At 38.0% G+C, this 21226-nt stretch overlaps 1 protein-coding gene across 2 annotated transcripts in view; it reads right to left on the reverse strand.

The window, feature by feature from the left end:
• The window catches only part of LOC111515952 (juvenile hormone esterase), a 92210-nt gene that overhangs the window by 22044 nt on the left and 48940 nt on the right, over positions 1-21226 (reverse strand). The window contains exons 7-8 of one of the 2 annotated variants that reach the window (XM_074175333.1): positions 18920-19104; positions 6223-6415 (exon numbers count right to left, since the gene is read on the reverse strand). The exons of the other annotated variant lie outside the window; for it this stretch is intronic. Coding sequence (XP_074031434.1) covers positions 6223-6415; positions 18920-19104 — 378 coding nt within the window. The remainder of the gene's footprint in view (positions 1-6222; positions 6416-18919; positions 19105-21226) is intronic. 2 annotated transcript variants of the gene reach the window in all.

Consider the following 21226-nt stretch of genomic DNA (forward strand, 5'->3'; position numbering starts at 1 on the left):
TACTTTCTGATAGGAATATTTATTTCCCAAACAAAGCCGCCATTGTAGAAATGCTAAGCTTATATAGAGGAAACCAAAAAATACCTTGATCTTTATGTTTATCAGTTTTGATAGGTAAAATTAGGGCAGCCGCTCTCACCATTTGAAATTTGGAAATGGAGAATGATACTAACTAGAGAACTAACTATCTTAGATATTGCCTGCAGAAGTAATCACCCTCCAAAGGTTTGGCTTAGCTTCTCCTTATCAAATAGGCACTGTTTTAGAATAGAAAACTTTTTCACTTAAGTCCTTCCAGGCGCTTTGTCGGGATATGCATTGATACCTCTTATATCAGCTTTTCCTAGGGAGTTCCCTTATTTCATATGAGATATGAATATACTCTACGTTCGTTCCCCTTTTTCCCCTGTTTCTCCTACCAGTATAATTATCGGCAGTAATACACCATATTCAAATTTGATAAGTATAATAAAAAAATATAAGAATTGCAAAAGTTGCAGATATATGATGTAAACGACAAAATAATTAAAAAAAAGCAACCATCAAAAGAAACACATTAACCTAGTCAGACCATAAGAGAACGCTCAACCGGCATGCGATTGAATATTCATGAACATGCCTTTTATTCGGCAACTCTATATGATACAAGTTATTTAAATGAATGTTCACCCACAGTATTTCAATAAAAGTATATGGTTAGCCACCAGATGAAAAAACCCTGAAACTTTCTTACCAATACCTCTCTTCCTCCGTTTAACTGTAGATAGCGGCTAATCCTTTTATGTTTTACTGAATTTAACACAAGTCACTAAAACTAAATTTCACTCAGTTGAACTGGCAATCAAAAATAAAAAGAAAGAAAAACCAGGTTGTTCTCAAACTCCCAAAAGTACCTCGAATGTCACACTATTCGGATAACTCGCGATTGAACTCTCGTTTGCCCCTTTCTTTCGAATAATTTATTAGTTTTCCGACTTTATCTCCCCGCAAAAAGTTCTCCTCTCATTAATTTTTCTCAATTCAACCTTTCGACGACCCAAAATCTCCGACGGACACCTCTCGACTTCCCGAAATCAAAACCCTGTAATTATTTGCACTCAAATCGACCTTTCGACGACCCAAAACCACCGACGGACACTTCTCGACTTCCCGAAATCAAAACCCTCTAATTATTTGCACTCAAATCGACCTTTCGACGACCCAAAACCACCGACGGACACTTCTCGACTTCCCGAAATCAAAACCCTCTAATTCTTTGGACTCGAATCGACCTTTCGACGACCCAAAACCTCCGACGGACACCTCTCGACTTCCCCTCAATCCACTCTACCGCGTTCCATTTCCCTCCACCAATTTTTCCCTAAATCAGCGGATATTTCCCTTCTTAAAATCAAATGGCAAGTTACGGCATATACATCCAATCAGAAAATTCAATTCTATCACTTAGGTCTTTTGGTCGCTTCGTGATTCGTTTTCCAAAAACCCAACTGTGTTTCATAAACAAAGTGTCTCCGACTATCAATAATAATGATTTTTTTCGTCTGGCCCTTACTGGCCCTAACTATGAATAAACCCACTGTTTCTTCTGCATATATTTTTTTCAAGTACGTTTATGATGCACTGGACCAGAGAAAATATGTTGGGGCACTTTTTTTTTGATCTATCGAAAGCATTTGATATCATTGATTTGAATATAATTCTAAGCAAGTTGCATTCCCTTGGCTTCAGGGGTAATTTTCTCCTGTGGTTAAAATCGTATTTAACATTCAGAAGAATACATGTGAAAGTAGAAGAAAAGCAGTCTTCGTCATATAATATGGATTTAGGTGTTCCTCAAGGATCCATTTTGGGCCCACTAATTTTTTTATTGTATGTAAATGATATGCCAAACCATATTAGTACAGATTCTGTAGTCTTATATGTTGACGACTCGACACTTGCCACTGATGCAAATAGTCCTGAGGAACTCCAGGACAAACTCAACAAATTATCTGTAGAATTCACAAGCTGGTGTCGCAGGAATTCTTCAATTGTAAATTCGAAGAAAACTGTTTTGTTGCAGTTCCATTACAGAAACCAGAGAAAAATAAAAAATTCACAGGTCAAAGTCAATAATGATCTCATCAACTCATCAGAAAAAACTAAATTTCTTGGCATATGCATAGATAGTGACATGTCATTTCAATCTAGCATTAATCAAGTGAATAATAAACTTAACAGCGCATACTATGCCCTAAGACAGTTAAGTTCAATTTTTAATAAATCTCAGCTGTTAAATGTTTATTATGCCATATTCTATCCTCATATTTCCAACAATATAGCAGTGTGGGGCTGTTCTTCTGATATAAACAGAATTTTTGTCTCCCAAAAAAAGTTATTCGTTTGATATTCAATCTTGCCTATAGAGATTCGTGCAAACAAATTTTTATTGAAAATAGAATCATGTGTTTACCTTGTATATATATTTATAAATGCGTTTGTTTGTTTATGAAGAAATATGACACGCACCTTCAAAACTCAGATTTTCATACCTATCCTACTAGACAAAAGAATAAAATCAGATTAAAAAAGCACTCGACTGCATTTTTCGAAAATTGCCCTTCTTATGCAGGGACAAAATTTTATAACAAACTTCCGGTTGAGGTACGGACTGAAGAAACCCCAGGTATTTTCGAAGCAAAACTGAAAGAGTTTTTGATTTCCAGATGTTTCTACAGTGTCGTCGAATATGTGAACAGAAGTGCTTGAAATGCTCATATGTGTATTGCTTATGTGTATTGTTTAAGCATTTTAAAAGTTTTAAAAGTTTGTTCAAAATTTTAAAACAAAAATTTCTATGTTTATTGTTTCGTCATATCTGTATTTTGAAGTTTATTTATCTATATTTTTCACTGACTTGTCCTATATCACATTGTGATCCTAAAGGAATTAATAAAGTTATTATTATTATTATTATTATATTTTTTTTTCCACCGTAGTGTGCGCTGGTCAGGCCCTATCCCCCGAAGCCCCGATACATTCGGGAGGGCGCGCCAGCATAATCTACCAATGACCACTCCCCCACACCGTGGGGTAAGTGATCATTGGGTCCGAGAATCATGTGTCCTGAGCAAACGCAGTGAGCCAAGAATGACAGCCTTCTGCATCTGTGCGGCTAAGATTTCTGCCTTAGTGCGGCAAGCCGGTATGATTTTGAGATTCGAGAGTAGAGAAGACATCATTCCACCAAGGACTCCAACAATCAGAACGACCATCTTGACAGAGTGATCTGGATAGAGTCTGCGGAGTTCGAAGAGAAAATCTCGATATTTTATCCGTTTTTCCTCCTCTTTTCTGACGATATTCGTCTCGTCAGGAGCTGAAAACTCCACGACAAATATCGTTTTGGTCTGGTGGTCGAAAAGGACTACATCAGGCTTATTAGCTTGTATGAGCCTGAGGGTGGGGAACGAATAGTTCCAATAAATTCGGCACTTCTCGTTCCCCACAACGGATTCAATATCCCCCGGAGCGTACGGCAACACCGGTGTCTCGTCAATATCGTAAGAGTGCCGTAGATGGTAATATATCACTCTTAGGGCCGCGTTATGTCGATGGATATAGGCCGAGACCGCATATGCTGGACATGCTGATAGCAAGTGCATTAGGGTCTCGGGCGCCTCGCGGCAGGCCCTGCACCTCGTGTCAGAAACCTCTATACCCATCACGTGACTGCGGTAGACTAAGGTGTTGAAACACCATCCTAGCAAGCCATGATGAACCCCTCAGTTTCCGACTTCAGCCCACTCGACCTGAGAAAAGCGAACGTCAGGCGCTTTGATAAGCCAAGGTCTTCAATATTATTAAAGAAGACCCCATGCATCGGCTTATCCCTGTGTCTCCGCAGAAGTAAGGTGATCTCTGCGGCTTTTATCTGAGCTTTTTGCTGAACGGGTTCCAACTCGGTGACAGAGTTGTAGTCACCTCGTTCAGAGTCGAAAACTATACCGAGTTCATCAGCTGCTCGAGCTGCTGCCCTAAGGAGAAATGCTCCAATTCCTGCTCTCTCATGGTCACGGACCATGCACAGAAGGGGATCCGAACTCCTGACGACTTTACAGGCTGTATCCAGTACCATTCTGTCATGTAGACACTCCAAACTCAAAAGTCCACGACCTCCCTGTTGTCGGGGGAAGTATAACCGTGGAACGGACGATTTGGGATGCAAACTCCTATAGAGATGCATCATTTTTCGGGTCCTTACGTCGAGTTGGTACAGCTCCTCCCGAGTCCACTTCACTACTCCAAACGAGTAGAGTAAGATTGGAACGGCAAGCATATTTGTTGCAGCTACTTTGTTCTTCCCCGACAGTTCCGATGACCAGATCTGTCGAAGTTTGTGCTGATACTTGCCGCGGAGAGAGTTTTTCACTGCAGTTACCTCTTGTGAGTGACGTTGTTCCACACCGAGGTAAGTATACGTCTCTCCGGCATCCAGATGGTGTAGGATGCTTCCATCTACGAGCTGCACATCCTCTCCGTAGTCCCCGCATCGTCCTCTTTTGAGATGAACCATTGCACATTTGTCTATCCCGAATTTCATACCGATAGCATGCGTGTACTCTTCCACCACCCTCAAGGACTGATGGAGATCCTTCTCTCCAGAGGCATAAAGTTTAAGATCATCCATATAAAACAAATGGGTGACCTTGTGCCTCCGGTTTCCGGGAGTGCCACAGTTATACCCTCGAGTCTTTCTTAGCGCAACGGATAATGGCAATAGTGAGATGCAGAATAGAAGGGGGCTGAGGGAATCACCCTGAAATACACCCCTTCTGAAAGTGACCCACCTTATTATTATTATTATTATTATTATTATTATTATTATTATTATTATTATTATTATATATTCCGGGGAAAAAAGTAATTTCATAATAAGTGACATTTTGTTACCTGTCGTCAGAGATAAAATGTCAAACTTTTTTCCCATCACAGAAAAAACCCCTTTGTCTTAATACCACTGGTAAATTTTATTTATACGACCGGTTTCGGGTTTGACCCCATTATCAAGTATAAATCTGAAATCTGAATTTTGAAATATCGATTTCATTACAATACCACTCTGAAAATTCTAGGGGTTGTTAAACTCATAAATTCAAGAGAGGAAACTTACATAAATCAAGTTGCTCGTTTAGGGGTATATGTTTCTGGTTTTTAATTGATTTGTTAATTTCCATGGCATCCAACAGATTCAGTTTTCTCCCTTCATTACATATATGTAGAATTTTCAGGTTATCTCCATTTATTTTGTGGTTTGGTTCTTGAAGATGTTCGTACATTGCAGATTTTTTGTCCAAACAGACGTGATCACGCAGTCTTATTTAAAAATTTCTACCGGTTTGGCCTGTATATACTGCAGAGCATACGCCACACTCTATTCTATATATATACCTGATTTTTTCATTCTATCCAGTTTGGGTTTTGCATTAAATAGTTGTTTGATTTATCTAATGTTATAATCATGAGTGGTATTGATTTCACTGAAATTCAATGTTTGATGTTTGCAGTTTTTTCTAACAAAATGATTTATCTTCGATTCCAGACATATTTTATTATTTCATTCTGTAGTCTCCTAAGAGAATTTAGAAGTTCAACAAATTGAAATTAAATATTGTAAATTTGAATATATCAAAAATATATCAATACAATAGATACATTTGAAGAAAAAGAAAATAGTATTCCTAAAATTGATCTAATTTTTTTTCAACATATCATTATGAGTACATTCCTCAAAACTTTATAATTTGACGATATTCAATATTTTTATTTTCAAACCAAATTTCTTCTGTGGCATGATTAAGTTGTTAGCAATGCAATTTTCTGAAAGTTCCAAATTTATTCTGTTTTTGATCATCATTAAAGAGAATTTTTCTTAAATTGAATCTAATTTGTGATAATTTGACTGGGAGGCAATGTCACTGATTATGTTACTGTACATTCATTTAATATCATCAGATGAATGTAGTAATGTTATGTCATCAGCCTATAACTTAATATTTCCCCAATAATGACCTTGAAACACAATTTATGTGAATAAAAAATAAAATTGGGACCCAAGATAGACTTTTGTCAAACTCCGCGAGTGATAGTTTTTAAAAAACTGGCATTTTTTTCCTATATTTATAATAAAATTGAACAAGTACTCCTTGATATGGATCTACTGTGACAGTACTTATCACTTACGATTCATTAAAAAGGTTCTGAATTCTCCTGAACAAAAACCTGTCAACAATGGTGCTTGGATGAAATCTCCGATTATTAGTGCTTTGTGCATGGGCTTCGTTACGGCAGCACTGGGGTTATCTCCATTTTCAATAGTAGGTGTCCAAATGATATTTCGAGCTAATACTTTAGCAGTATATCTGTCATTCGGGACCTGTAGGAAAAACTTGGTAAAATAAGAGTAATAGAACATTCGTATAGATCAACTGAAAAATCATAAAAATAGCGTCAAAATTATTTGTAATAATAATAATAATAATAATAATAATAATAATTCTGGCTGTCATTCTTGACTTACTGCGCTTGCTCAGGGCACATGATTCTCAGACCCAATGGTCACTTACCCTATGGTATGGGGAGTGGTCGTTGGTTGATATGCTTCGGGGGATAGGGCCTTACCAGCGCAAACTACGGTCAAAAAAAATAATGATAATGTTAATAGTAATAATGAAACGCTCACTACTAGAGTAGTTAGTCCGCGCGAAGAGGGTACATAACGTGGTTTGAAACACATCTGGAGCATGCCTCCATTTCCTCCCAAAATCTTAGGTATTACGTATCCTATCTTCGGCGACAGGGCTATATAGCTCCTTCCCAGCCTGCTAACGAAGTGTTAGAAATGACAGTTCTACCACCCGTTGGCACGGCTGGAGAGGAGACTCACATCCTGCCACCAATGGATTTAATCAAATAACGCTGGGCGCTCCACAGAATTAGGCCCCTGAAGCCACAAGAACTGGCTTGTTTGGATGCGGAGATTCATAGTGTTATAACAGAAGAGGCTAACATCTGAAAAAACAACACCGCCGTGTATAGCGTCGTCTTATCGCTCTCCGAATCGGAAGGACGAAATCCCGACCTTGCAATTCGGGAGATTGAACGGCGTGTACACAAGATCCCGTCGGCCAGACACGCGTCTCGTATCCAATGTGTGATGAGCGGCTAACAGACCCTTCACGCCCACAGTGCTGCGAATAGACGCCGAACTACGATGTATCCATCGCACTTTGAGTCTAGGCGTGCTGCTGACCACCAAACCGCACTGCTTTGATAGGATACGAATGCTAGTAGCTGCTAAGAAGTCACTAGTGAGGCGAGCGAAAAGTATCGCGGAAAACCTTAGGTTCCGGATTGGTTTCTGGAGGGGCGGACCGTTCTCATCTCCAAAAGCGAAGATTCGTCGATTCCTGAGAATTATAGACCGATAACATGCTTGAATTCGTGTTATAAGCTGTTCACAAGCATATTATACACACGAATACTCACCTCAGTTGAACGAGTGTTCGAACGAATATATATGAGCAACGAGGCACAGAAAGGTACTGCATATAGCCTGTAAAGTTGTCAGGAGTTCGGATACCCTTTTCTGCATGGTCCGCTACCATAAGAGCTCAGGAATTGGAGCATTTCACTTTAGGACAGCTGCCCGAGCAGCTGATGTACTTGGTTTAGTTTTCGATACTGAACGAGGTGTCACCGAGTTGGAAGCCGTTCAGCAGAAGCCTCATATAAAAACCGCTCAGATCACCTCACTTCTGCGGCAACACAAGGATAAGCCAAGGCATGGGGGTCTTGGCTTATCCTTGGCTTATTTCAGTCGAAAACTGAGATTTTCATCATGGTATGCCAGGATGGTGTCTTCAACACCTCAGTCAACCGCAGTCGCGTGATGGGCATAGAGGTTCCTGCACAAGGTGCAGGGCCTGTCACGAGGCGTTCAAGACCTCAATGCTCTCGAATCCTAAAATTATACCGGTTGCAGCACTAAAGCAGAAATCTTAGCCGGACAGAGGCATAAGGCTATCATTCTTGACTCAGGGCACTTGCTAAGGGCACATGATTCTGGGACCCAATGATCACTTACCGTACGGCTGGGGAGTGGTCGTTGGTTGATTACGCTGGCGCCCCCCCCGAATGTATCGAGATTTTGGGAGATGGGGCCTGACCAGCGCATACTACGGTATTCACCATAAAAATTCAATCAAAACAAATAAAAAGGGGAAGAAGAAAACAACTTTCAGTATAAACATGAATAGGCGAAGTATCAGCCAAAACTGTTTTTCAACTCAACCTGGAAATAGCAATAATTAACAATAACAAAGAAGTCGAGTTAACAGTGAAACTGTCATGACAAGATCAGAACATTTATGCAACCGCTGTAGAAAATTCCCTTTTGTCATGCCAAGGTCTGGAACGGACAAGAGACTAGACAGTTAAGTAGGTCTGTGACGTGAGCTGGGGCAGCAAGGATATCAACGCCCGAGGTAAGTCACTATATGAATATATAATACAGAAAGATCTAACAATCTTGAAAAGAGGCACGGAGCCAACATTTATTAATGCCCGTAGCCAAACGTTAATAGATATCACGCTCACGACAGCCGAAATATCAAACGAATTCCAAGACTGGCAAGTCTCGGACCATATCTCTATGTCAGACCACCGCTGGCTGACCTATACGATAAGCCAGGATCTCAGGACTACTGTAAAATCCCGAGACCCGAAGAGGACGGATGTAGCTCTCTATAATCGACTCTTAAGAGAAGCTTTGCGGGAAACAGAGATCCTGACTCCTGGCAACAATGAAGAACTGGAAAGGTACACAGTATCTATCCACAATAAAATAGACACTGCCTATAAAGAATCCAGTCCAATAAGGATGGTTCAAACGCATGGCACAACCAACACATGGTGGTGCCCTGAATTGTAACACCTCAGGAAGACAGCGAGAACGACCTTTAACAAGGCAAAACGTACAAGACTCGAAGAGGACTATCAAGCCAACCTCAGAGAGTTCAAAAAAGTCTGCAGACGAAAACAAAGAGAAGCCTGGAGAGCCTATTGTGAGGCAGTCGAAGACTTTCCACTAGCTTCTAGGCTACAGAAGGCACTCTCAAATGACCACCATAAGACTATCGGCATCCTGACGAGGAAAAATTGCGACAAAGCCGCCAACCTCCAGGAGAGTGCTGAGATTCTTATGGAAACTCACTTCCCAGGTTCTGTCTTTCCTGAAACGGCGAACTGGACGGATGTACCAATAACACCCTCACAATATGACTGGCAATATGCTAGTACAGTAATTGATGAGGACAAAATAAGATGGGCTATATCGGGCTTTTCCCCCTTCAAGTCACCAGGGCCTGACGGTATAAGACCAGCCCTACTTCAGTGGGGACTGGACACTCTTATACAACACCTGGTTGGAATATTCAGAGCCTCTCTAGCTCTGAGGTATATTCCCAGTAAGTGGAGAGAAGTCAGAGTAGTATTTATACCCAAACCAGGTAGGATGGACTACACCCTACCAAAAGCATTCCGACCAATTAGTCTCACATCATTTTCTTAAAAACCATGGAGAGGCTATGTGAGCGGTATATAAGAGATGAAGTACTTGTTAACAACCCACTTCATCCAAATCAGCATGCATATACCCCGGGAAGGTCTAGAGATGCTCTCTAGCAGAGCAATAAGTATTAATGTAGAAGACATCACAGTAAAAGGACTGGTCATGAGGGGATGTCCACAGGGAGGGGTCTTATCACCCCTTCTCTGGAACATAGTTCTGGATACTATAATTAATCACCTTAACAAAAATGGATTCTACACAATTGCATACGCAGATGACATAGTTATCTTGCAGACCGGCAAATTTGTAAACACACTGTGCGATAGAGCGCAGGATGGGCTCAAATTAATAGAAACATGGTGTAAGGAACACTCACTGTCGATCAATCCCAAGAAGACTGAGATGGTCCTTTTCACCAGGAAAAGAAGTTTAATGGGCTTAAAACCTCCCGAAATCTTCAAAAGCAAACTGAACTTCTCTGAAGAGGTGAAATACCTTGGTACTATCCTCGACAAGAAGCTAACATGGAACTCTCATCTACAGAGTAGAGCAAAAAGAGCATACGTGGCTTATGAGCAATGTCGGAGGACAGTGGGACGTGCATGGGGTCTTTCACCCTGTGTAGTCGCCTGGATCTACACTGCAATAATAAGACCTATGTTAACGTATGGAGCCATTGCATGGGGACCGAAAGTTCTACAAGCAACGGCCATCCAAAAATTATATCAAATATAGCGACTGGCTTGTTTGAACATCACAGGAGCCATGAGATAATACCAACCGCGGCAATGGAATTAATCACGGGTCTGACCCCTCTGGATCTGTACGCTAAGGAGGTTGCGTTAATGGCCATGGTACGATTGCGCACGGCTGGTGTAAACCTCGAAGTAGGAATGGGTCAATTGAAGCTGGGCCTAGGGCGGGAAGCGCTTACTGCGCAACCTCTGCTGCAGGCAACAAGTGATGCAATTGAACCCAGGTTTGTGTTTAATAAACCCTACAAAATACAAATCAAGCAGAACACAGAGTCAGATGTGGAGGATGTGGAGTGTACTCCAAATCACTAAGCCTAAGGATTAAGTGGGGAATGGGAAGAAATACCAGCGTGGTCCAAACAGAACTGGCTGGTATCTCAATCGCCACAAAAGAAATAACCAAGAAAAGAATTTCTGGCAAGCACTATTAGCCTTGAACAGACAGCGTGTTACTTCAGGGCTAGCACTAGAGTGCCCCCAAGATTTAGCCGAAGCCTCGGTAGATAATAACATTATCCTGAGGTGGGTTAAAGGGCACGACAGGAGTAAAGGTAATCGCATTGCCGACTTTTTAGCCAAGGAAGCGGCTGGACTAAGAATTTTAGGACCCAGTGGCACCCACGGCCTGATGACTTCGACAATTGCGGAACTAGTCAAATGTTACACACATGCTCAAGCTTTAAAGAGATAGGATGAAATCAAAGGATGTAATTTTGCCAGGATCACCTTGGGCGACCCTGGGAAGCTGGCGCCGAAGAAATATCTGGCGATGACCAGGAAAAATCTACGCCTTACAGTAGGATTTCTGACTGGCCACTGTCAGCTAAGGAAACACCTACATAATATGGGGCTAGTGGACACACCTCTATGCAGGATGTGTGAACAGGAAGATGAGACTGTCAGGCATGTCCTGTGCGAGTGCCCGGAGTTATCGTCAATAAGAGAGTGTGTGTTCGGCGAGTCTTGGCCTACACCTGCCGATATAAAGGAGATGTTTCCCAGCGACCTGTCCACCTTCCTGGAAAGGACAGGATGGACGATGACCTAGGAGGAAAACTCCTCGGGAGGATGTACATTGGGTCACATGTGGCCTAAGTGCGTGGGCTTACACTCACCCTCCCTACTCTACAGATACAGATACAGAAATAGGTCTGTAGTTTTTTACTGCTCAAGATCTAAACTCACGAGGTAGTTGACTGAATTGTTTAGGTACATTATAAGAGAACTAGCGGGTGAAAATGGAAGATTTGTGTTTAGGGATGACTAAAACTGAACTGTTCCTTGTGGTAAAACTCTTTTTATTGAGAATGTTCTGAACCTCTTCAGTGAGTATAATTAGGTTGACGGGATATCAAAACGTTATGTGTGTTGACGAGTAGATGCAGTGTTTTAAGTTTCCCAACTTTTAACCAACCAGTTTTTGTTGTGGCTTTGTGATAACGATTTTCAAAAGAGTTGAAAAACTTATTTTTTCTAGCATATTTTGCTCTGTGACATATGTCGCATGGATTTATGTAGTCTGTTACAGTTGTTTTCATATTAATTCAAAAATAATTCTTTTTCAATTTTATTTCGTGAACAAAAGTTGATCGTTTTTGTCAGTTACTGTATTTATATTTTTTCTGCATCTTATAATTTTGGGTCCATTTTCTGAAAAGTGTTCTAGATATACTTTATGGTCAGTCGGTAGCCAATCGGTTTGGCGTGGGTGCTTTGTTCACTCACTCGAATTGACTGCCGTGTTGGTCAGTGGTTCAAACCCTAGTCTGAACGATCGATCTTCACTTGCTACCATCCAACCCGTGTTAGGAATCACACGTTAAAAGGTAAGACCTCGTTAATCCTTAACTCGCACAAGTTTCGACTTCTGAGGGTTGTCGTTCGTAGGGGTGCGACAGCTGGTTAACGGAAAAACAGATTTTAAACTGATTTTTTTTAAACAGATAAATGGTTTCTGAATGGAAATATAGCAATACGTTTTATTTTGAATAGTATAATCTCTGAGAAAATTAAATATAAGATTTTCATTGTTTTTCTCTGGATTGAAATACATAAAATGTGACAGTGTTTTCCACTCAAGTTGCACAATATATAGTGCGAAAATGAAAGTTTCAGAGGATGAAACTTATGTTATTTGATGCAGTAACAAAGATGACGTTGACAGCGATAACGAATTTTTCGAAGTTAAGTGAAATAGTGATTGTCACTTAGTATTTTTGAGATGATTAAATATACTTATTCATCCTTGTTTGAACTTAGTCTTTTCACTAAACTCAACGTACCCACCCATCCGTCCTACTGAGCTACCAGTGTCTAGTTTCTACGCACTTAAAACACTTTTTTTCTATGACCGAAAACTTTTGAGATTCAAAATATCAAGTAAATCTCAGGCTGTAACATCAAGCCAAATTCAGGAGTAAATCTGTTTGTTATTCCATATTTTCTAACTATCCCCTGAACAGTTTCAAAAGGCTAACCGTAGGATCAACGTAAATTTAGAGGGATCATAAGATGAATTTTTTTTTGCTGATTTAATTGGTGGTAATTCTATACATTTTGTTGGTTTCATTTTCATAATGTTCTGTGCTTTCATCTGGATAATATCCACAGTGAATAGAAATCATATTTTCACCCACTCTACTGAAAATACAAGTACAGGGTGTGCACATTTTTTTAATGTATATTTTTTTTGAAGCAGCTTCGATAGAATCTAAAATTTTATCAGTGGATATTTGATAATACTAAGCTGAGAGGCAGTTATTTGACTCAATTCCTGAATTGTTAGATGGAGATGTTTCGATACCGTTTTGCCCGAAATAATATTAAAACATATGATGAATTTGTAATAGCCTTGCGCAATAGCTTTTTGCCGCGTATTTAAGAGAAAAGAATTTGGGATACTCTTAAAAGGAGAACTCAAGGTCAAAATGAAAATGTTATTATCTACGTCATATATATATATGGAGAATTTATTCGACAATTTGAGTTCAAAACGAACGGAAGACTATAGGGTTACTTTTATCAAGGGAAAATGCTTCGTATTTGCAAATCGCATTTGCAGGAAAATGTTTTTATACATTAAAGACACTCATTTCAATAGTCTGTGAAATTGAGGAGGAGAATCAGGGCGCACAAGAGTATAGAGCTTCTTTAGTATGTCCGAAATATTCAGTCGAACCTGGGCTAGAATACCAACGACCTCAAAATTTCAATTTTCGTGTCTCCGCGATAGACCACTTCACTACAGTCAACCTCCAACCCATAGACTTGTCCCTATTTGAAAATATTTCCAGAAATCTTTCCCAGACTTCCGTACCGGTTCGAAATGCTGCCCATTGAATCCTAATCTACCGTAGAGTTCCAGTGCCACTTTTCAAGAAACCGTGCCGTCCCATTCATCAAATCAGAATATTTCAATTCAAGTTTCCCCAACTAATAACCCTCTTTCTAATGATGTGGCTCGAAAAATACTTGGTGACAATTCTGTTTTATATCCGAATGACACTATTCCAGATCGTAATGCAAACAATGTGATACAAATTTTTTTTTGGCCGTCGGACGCATAGTCCATAATAGCCAGCAACTAAACGTTAGTTTTTCTCCCAATTTTTCGAAAACAAGGGAACGGGTTTTAGGATATTACTTTTCACACCCAGGGGTCGATCAGGGTGACTTTGCACAGAAAAGGTAGACCACGGAAAGAAAGGATTTTGGGGATGGGAACATGAACACATAGAATTCACATCTAGTATCCTCTACAACTTCAGGTTATAATCATTCACGAATTTCATCATAGCGTCTATTACTTGTGGTACCAGTAAGTGCAGTATATTCAACGGTGGTATTATTTTTTCCCGTCTTAATGTTTCCATGAAATCTTTGGTTTGTTCCTGATGTTCAGAACAGTTAAAAAAAATATGATCAATATCAGATATTACATTACATGTGGCACATTTGTTTGACTCAACGATTCCTATTTTGTAAAGATGAGCTGGATAACATGTATGTCCAAATTTCAGTCTGGTTATTGTAACAATTGTTTTCCGTCCGTACTTCATTTTTTTGTGCCATATTTCCGCTGGGATTTTTGGTACTAACCGGGTATACTGTGTAGCAGAGTTTTTACAATACTCTTTCCATGCTGTTTCCCAATTTTCCTTGAACCTACCGTTTGCTAAGATTAGACATTGTTCAGCGCCACTTTCATTCTCAAGGCGTTGTCCTGTTCTGATGCCTGTCTTTGCCAGTTCATCAACTTTCTCGTTGCCTATTAAGCCTGCATGAGCTTTGATCCACATTAATTTGATATCAAAATTAGCTTCATAGAGCCTGCTGATAAGAATTTTCAATTCCAGAATATGCGAACTGAGTTGATATGTAAGTATGTTGCTAGGTTGTGATATTTTTGATAGTACAGACAGTGAGTCAGATATTATTTTTGTTTTTTCAATACACTGTTGTTCTATATATTCAAGTGCTTTGGTTATAGCAATTGCTTCTGCTGAAAATATGGAAGTGAGTTGGTTCAGTTTGAATATCCCACTCACATTCACAATAGGAATATAATATGCACAGCTAGTTCCTTCACATTGTTTAGAAGCGTCTGTATAAATGCATGTGTACTCTGGAAATTTATTTATATAACTCTTCAGGATGCAATTGTTTAAACTTGGTTCATCACTATATAAAGGGATTGTAATAGTGAATGAATTTAGGGCATATTGAAAGTCTTCCATGTCATTTATGCTACCTTTATTCGGGTTTTTCATTATTTTATGTATGTTTCTATATGCAGTACGTAGTGGCGGGGATGGTTTTTTCTCCCAATATTTGTTGGTTAAGTCACACATGTTCAATTGGGCTACTTTTTGTATGAGACCAGGATTTTTGATTTCCGATTTAATGATGAATTTTTCTGCCAAAAATTGTCTCCTTAATACAAGTGGTGGTTCTAACGCTTCTACACGTAACGGTTCGATGGGTGTTGAACACATGGTACCTAGACAGAGCCTTGAGGCAGAGTTTCGCACAATGTCAAATTTTTTAAGAGTTGATAAGCTAGCTGATCCGTATAGCGTATTGCCATAGTCAATAATGGAACGAATGTATGCTCTGTAAAACAGCAGGCAAGTCTGCGGGTCAGCCTCCCACCATGTCCTTCGTATTAACTTCAAAAAGTTGATTCCTTTTTGGCATTTTGTTGCGATGTGTTCAATGAAAGGTTTCCATGTGAGCTTTTTGTCTAAAATAATTCCAAGGTACCTAATTGTTGGAGACACTGGGAGATCGGTATTGTTAACTGTGACGCTATTCATGTTTGGTAAATTGTGCCTGGTAAAAAATGTAATATAGGTTTTTTCGTGGGTGAGGGTGAATCCCAATAAGTTATCAATTCCTGATTCTGCTGACGAGTGTGAATGTACCCCTACAGTGACCTGCATTCGTATCAGTTCACTTGGTATTTTGTATCGATATTATTTTCATTATTAGTTCAATTTTTGTAATCTGATATTCCTATTTTTCCTTTTTCTGTAATTTTTTTGGTGTAATCGAAAATTGTACTTGTAGCTACATATTACTAGGCTCTGCCTGTTTCTTTCGAAATGAATGAATATTCTTATTATTGTAGTTCTCCTATCGAAGGTGTACAACTACATTAGCTAATGCCGCGCGGAAAGCTGAAGTAAAACCATCAGGCACCTGTATGACGTCTTCCATTTGAAAGATTCGTTCTATCGTACCTATTCGTACCTATAATATGAAAAGTTTAATTTAATTTTGTTTGCTTGGGCTGACCACCGATAGAACGGTTTCGGAGTAGTAGCTCCTCGTCAGTACCGGAGGATACCGGGATATTCTGACGATTCCTTCCATCTGAATATCCCACATAAAATCTGCTCAATCTGCTCATAAAAAGCTCAATCTGCAGTTGATTCGGTAGGATTTACCACTACGCAGACAAAGCCCGGAAATAACTCCTCAAACACATACTCATAAACATAATGCGTAAAGGTGCATACCATATGCTCGAGTATAGGTGAAACCACCTCATCCTTGCCTCTCGTGTGAACCTACGACATTGTAGGCAGATACCCAATGGAAAAACAAAAACCATCAGGGTCACATCATGCAATCACTAATATCACTTAAACAACAACTACACTGAGATATGAACTCACACATACGGAACCCAAAAATATAGAAGATAGAACAAAAAAATGCATTTCATATGGTGAAAATGATATTGGAGAAACTTCAAGACCATTTGAAGTATGTGAGAATAGATATCGAGATTATATATAAACAATTAACACGTACAAAATTGTCAAAACATGTTCTGAAATCACACGGTGAACATCAAGTTGAATAGAACCAATACGAAAATGATTTGAACTCCACTCTAAGAGACGTAAGCTCAGATAATCAGTATATATTCTTATATCTGGAGAGAATTGTATTTCGAACAGCTCCTCAGAAATGCGTTGTATTTGGATAGCCGTCTTGAATAAAGATATGAATAATGGCGACATTGCAACAGACTAATATTAGAGAACTCCTTGTACTATATCGAATGTTTCAGAAGTCAATCAATAACAATGAAACATTTCACATTGTGAATAAAACAAATCAGCGAAGAGAAACTTCGAGTATCATTAGATATTTTCCAATTCTGAAAACGGAGGCAGATTTCAGCCTCCGAAACGTTAGGATAAGTATCTGTATAAATTATTTTTTGATAGACAAAACTATTGAATACGACAAGTGACTGATGAGAAAATACTTTGAATTTACTCAGTAACTTATCGAACCGAAAAATTAATCGTTTCTACACCTCTAAAATCGTTACCAATTATATATTTTTTTCAGATGATGAGAAGTGAAAATCCCCCAAAAAAATCGATCGAATCTCTGATTTCCTCTACACAGATTGAATTTCGTTTAATATGGCCTTTCCATTTGAGAATACGTCCATAAGAATGACGCTACACTATTGCTGTTCCTCACTATACAAGTGTGAAGACATGGTCCATTACTGTGGAAGTCTTTATCTTCTTCAGTCAAGGTTGAAAAAATAATTTTTAGGAAATTGGTGCTATATTATCCTAATCAATCTTGAGATATTGAGATCACCAATTAAAATACATATTTCATTTCACTTTATAATTTCTATAATTTCTTTCACCAATATAGGATTATATGAGTATAGTGAACGTGAAATCTGTCAATCTCAATGTTTTCATATGAAACTTTTTGCACTAATACATACTTCGTACTAATACAGACAATTCTTTAATGAGGTAACCTGAGTCAAAAATATCGAAAATAATAAATAAAATGAGATAATTTGTGGTTGCTGATACTTAACAAACTAAAAGGGGTAAACCGAAAATTCAATGTTTTCTTTTTCGAAGAAAAACATTCTAGAATCCAATTGAATAAATTCTAATCCTTCATTTTTGTCGCAATCATTTTAACTACATCCACATGAGTTGTAATTGTATCACCTAATAATGCTTCGTTGTCTTTCCCAAGTCGGTTTAATTTTTTTTTTCTATCAGCTGGTGTCTTTCCATTCTATGATTATTTACATTTGAGTTTCTCCTTCAAAACTCTCAGAACACTGTATGGCGTGGAAGATACCATTGTTTTTCTTTGGGAGTTCTTATGGTCCTAAGAGTGCTCGTTTTGATTATAACGGAACTATAGATCGAATTTGTGGTATGCACACATATAAATGACAAACTGAATTGAAAAAATGTGATCTGACCTGGATTCAAACCCGCATTAACCAACTAACGCTATCGGAGCCACCAAGCAGAATAACCACTGATTTACATCTTCAGTCTGAAACCAATTTCTAAGACAAGACTTGCATTAATTTCTGTCGGATATAATTCAATGTCCATCGTGGTATTAGCCGGGAAATTAGTTGTTTTCCGGCAAGCATTTACCAGAACCTACTGTGTACATACGTACATACATACGTTTTGAGATTCCATTTCTAAATATTCATTTTCTCATTCATAGTTGATACTTTCAATAGGCATATAATGAAACTAACTATTCACCACTTTTATGTGAGTTTTTGAATAGCTATTCACAAACCAATGTTGCACTACTAGTGCGGTCCCCGCTCCACCCCAATGATATTGCTACATCTGCAGGTTCAGTACATATTGTTTGTTCACGTTTGCGATTCATCATAATTGATCTGTCTCTTTCCATCATACTAATTATTGATAATTCAGCTGATTTTTGATAGCTCAATACCTTTATATTATGGATAATAAGAAATTCAAGTAGGATGAGTACCTGCCAATCTGATCTATGATATGGCATTTGAATCCACTAACCATCCTGATGAATAATGAATATTGAAAGCCCCTGAAACTTCCAACAAAACATTCTCTCCTGATTCAAAATTTGCTTTTCATTTGTTTTCAGACAATTATAGTAGTTGCTGGTTGTCTTGATAAATTGGGTGCATAAAATAATACTTTATTATTTTTCGAATTTACTTATACTTGTTTTTCATTACATTTGATATACTCACATCAGCCTTTGATATACTTTTAGCTGGAGTTCTCATCAGTAAATCAAGAAGGTCTTCTGATCTGTTCGATTTGAAAGTTGAATCTAGAACCTTCCCCATTGAAAAAGCAAAATGTCTTGGATCATCTTGTATGGCTACCGGCGACAAAGGCGAACCACTTTCCAATATAAATCCATGAATTTTACCTTTAAATGAGAATATGGTATTCAAAACTATGGTCGATAAAATTACAGTTCGAAAGTATCCAATGAAGACAATTTTTTTGCATAATAGAACTAAAGCATTTTATCTCGTCACGCGTTTCTCTATATAAAATAGCTTCATCAGTTTCAGTTGTCTTCTGATAACTCGAAATGCGTGTTGAGAAAATGTGCTATAGTTCTGTTTTCAATATACCTTCTTTACGTCAAAGTTTTTGATTCTAGCTATTTATTTCGTCGATACACACATTGAAGTTATATGTTCAATTATAAAGCTTCACTTCCATATTAAATTGAAAATGAAATGAGCATATCTTTTAATCCGTCCAGCGAATAATATACTCATACTGAATGAATCATTGACTTACCAGAAGGAAAATTGTAAAATGAATAATTTTTGTGAAAAAGATTTGGCTTTCTACTTCTCCATCAATAAACAAAAAATGTGGGAAAATCCCAAATAAAGGAGGAAAAAATAACTACAATGAAAACTCTTCATAAAGTTGTAGTTGTAACTACATATCGTAACTACATATCGTAAATAAAGGAGGAAAAAATAACTACAATGAAAACTCTTCATAAAGTTGTAGTTGTAACTACATATCGTAACAAGTACTTTCACATAACATTAAATTTCATGAAAAGAAAAATATTTTCGGAACAATTACTTTCATATGCACATGCAAATCACTTTTTCCCATTCAGTGTTTACAATGAACATTCGTTAAGGAATTAAAACAGAGATCATTCATACCAGTGTTACACAATGTGTTATATGAAAGATTATTGTCACTTACATAGAACACTATCATCCTCGATGATGTACTTCGAAGTTGCTGGACAAGACATTTGTCTTAGCAATGCATCAGCACCGTTTTGGATAATATTACAATTATTTCTTTCAAATCACAACGACATATTTTGTTTAATGAAGGAGAAGTGGAAATACAAATATAATTTTCATTTATACGTTTTAAACCGATAAGAAAACCAGAAAATACCTGTAACCTAATATATTGGTCTCATTGACTCCATCATATCATTTTGTTTATGGAACGAATAAATATTGCTGTTTCATAGGATTAGGATAAAAAATTCATTGTAGAATACCTGGTTGTCACTCCCTTAACCAAAAACTTGAGAAAGTAAAAATGTGGCTTATGTGATTTTTAAAAAGTTTGTATGTTTTTGATGCCACACACTTTCACTTTATTTTCTCTATTTTTCTGAATAATTGCAAGGCGTAGCAAATTAGTCCATTAATGTTACACATTTTCAAAATGGCCTCCTTCTTGATCACGGCAAAGTTCAACTTTTTCAATTATTGCGCGCATCACATTGATTAGCTGTTCTGGAATGTCACCCTTACTTTATGCTCTAGTTCTTCACGAGTACCCATCTAGCAATTGAAACCAATTTGCTCTTGAAAATTTCCTTGTTGCATCAGATCTAAATTTGTTTGAGACCATTACCTTTTATTATTTCTATTGAACATACCCAAGTTGGTGAATTGGGTTTCATCTGAATAAATATTTTCAAATGGAAAACGTACATCTTTTCTGTATTTAGTCAAAAATCAGTAGCAATAAGTCAATCTTTAGTTGTGATCGTTATCGTAAAAATGTTGGTGTAGTTGATACTTGGATGATCGACAATTATATTTGTGAAGAATTCTCCAAACGAACGAATAACTTATAACACACTCAAACAATTTGGCGAATTGACGCCGTACAATTTACTTTAACATAGGCCAACAAGTCTACTTCATTTTCTTCAATGACGATGAAGTTATTGGAATTTTCTTCTGGTTCATTTCGCATTTTTATTTCCAGTTTTGGAAAATAAAGCCGAGTAGGATGGCGACGTGTAGGGAACCTCTGAGCATACATTCGAGCTGCATCGGTTGCATTCTTTTTTATTCCTCTGTAAATTAGCAACATGTCAATTTTCACGTTCATAGTATAATTTGCCATATATAATTATAAACTACACAACAAATGAATTTTTAAAAGTGACAGCATATTCATTAGCCTATTTGTTTAGGTAGTCTTAGCAACAGCTTCAATTGGTTGTCACGAATAACTAAAATTACAGGATATGCCAAAAA

Source organism: Leptinotarsa decemlineata, unplaced genomic scaffold (genome assembly GCF_025532065.1).
Source record: "Leptinotarsa decemlineata unplaced genomic scaffold, Ldec_3_MD MMD2_tig00001019_RagTag_RagTag, whole genome shotgun sequence".
Taxonomy (NCBI): Eukaryota; Metazoa; Arthropoda; class Insecta; order Coleoptera; family Chrysomelidae; genus Leptinotarsa; species Leptinotarsa decemlineata.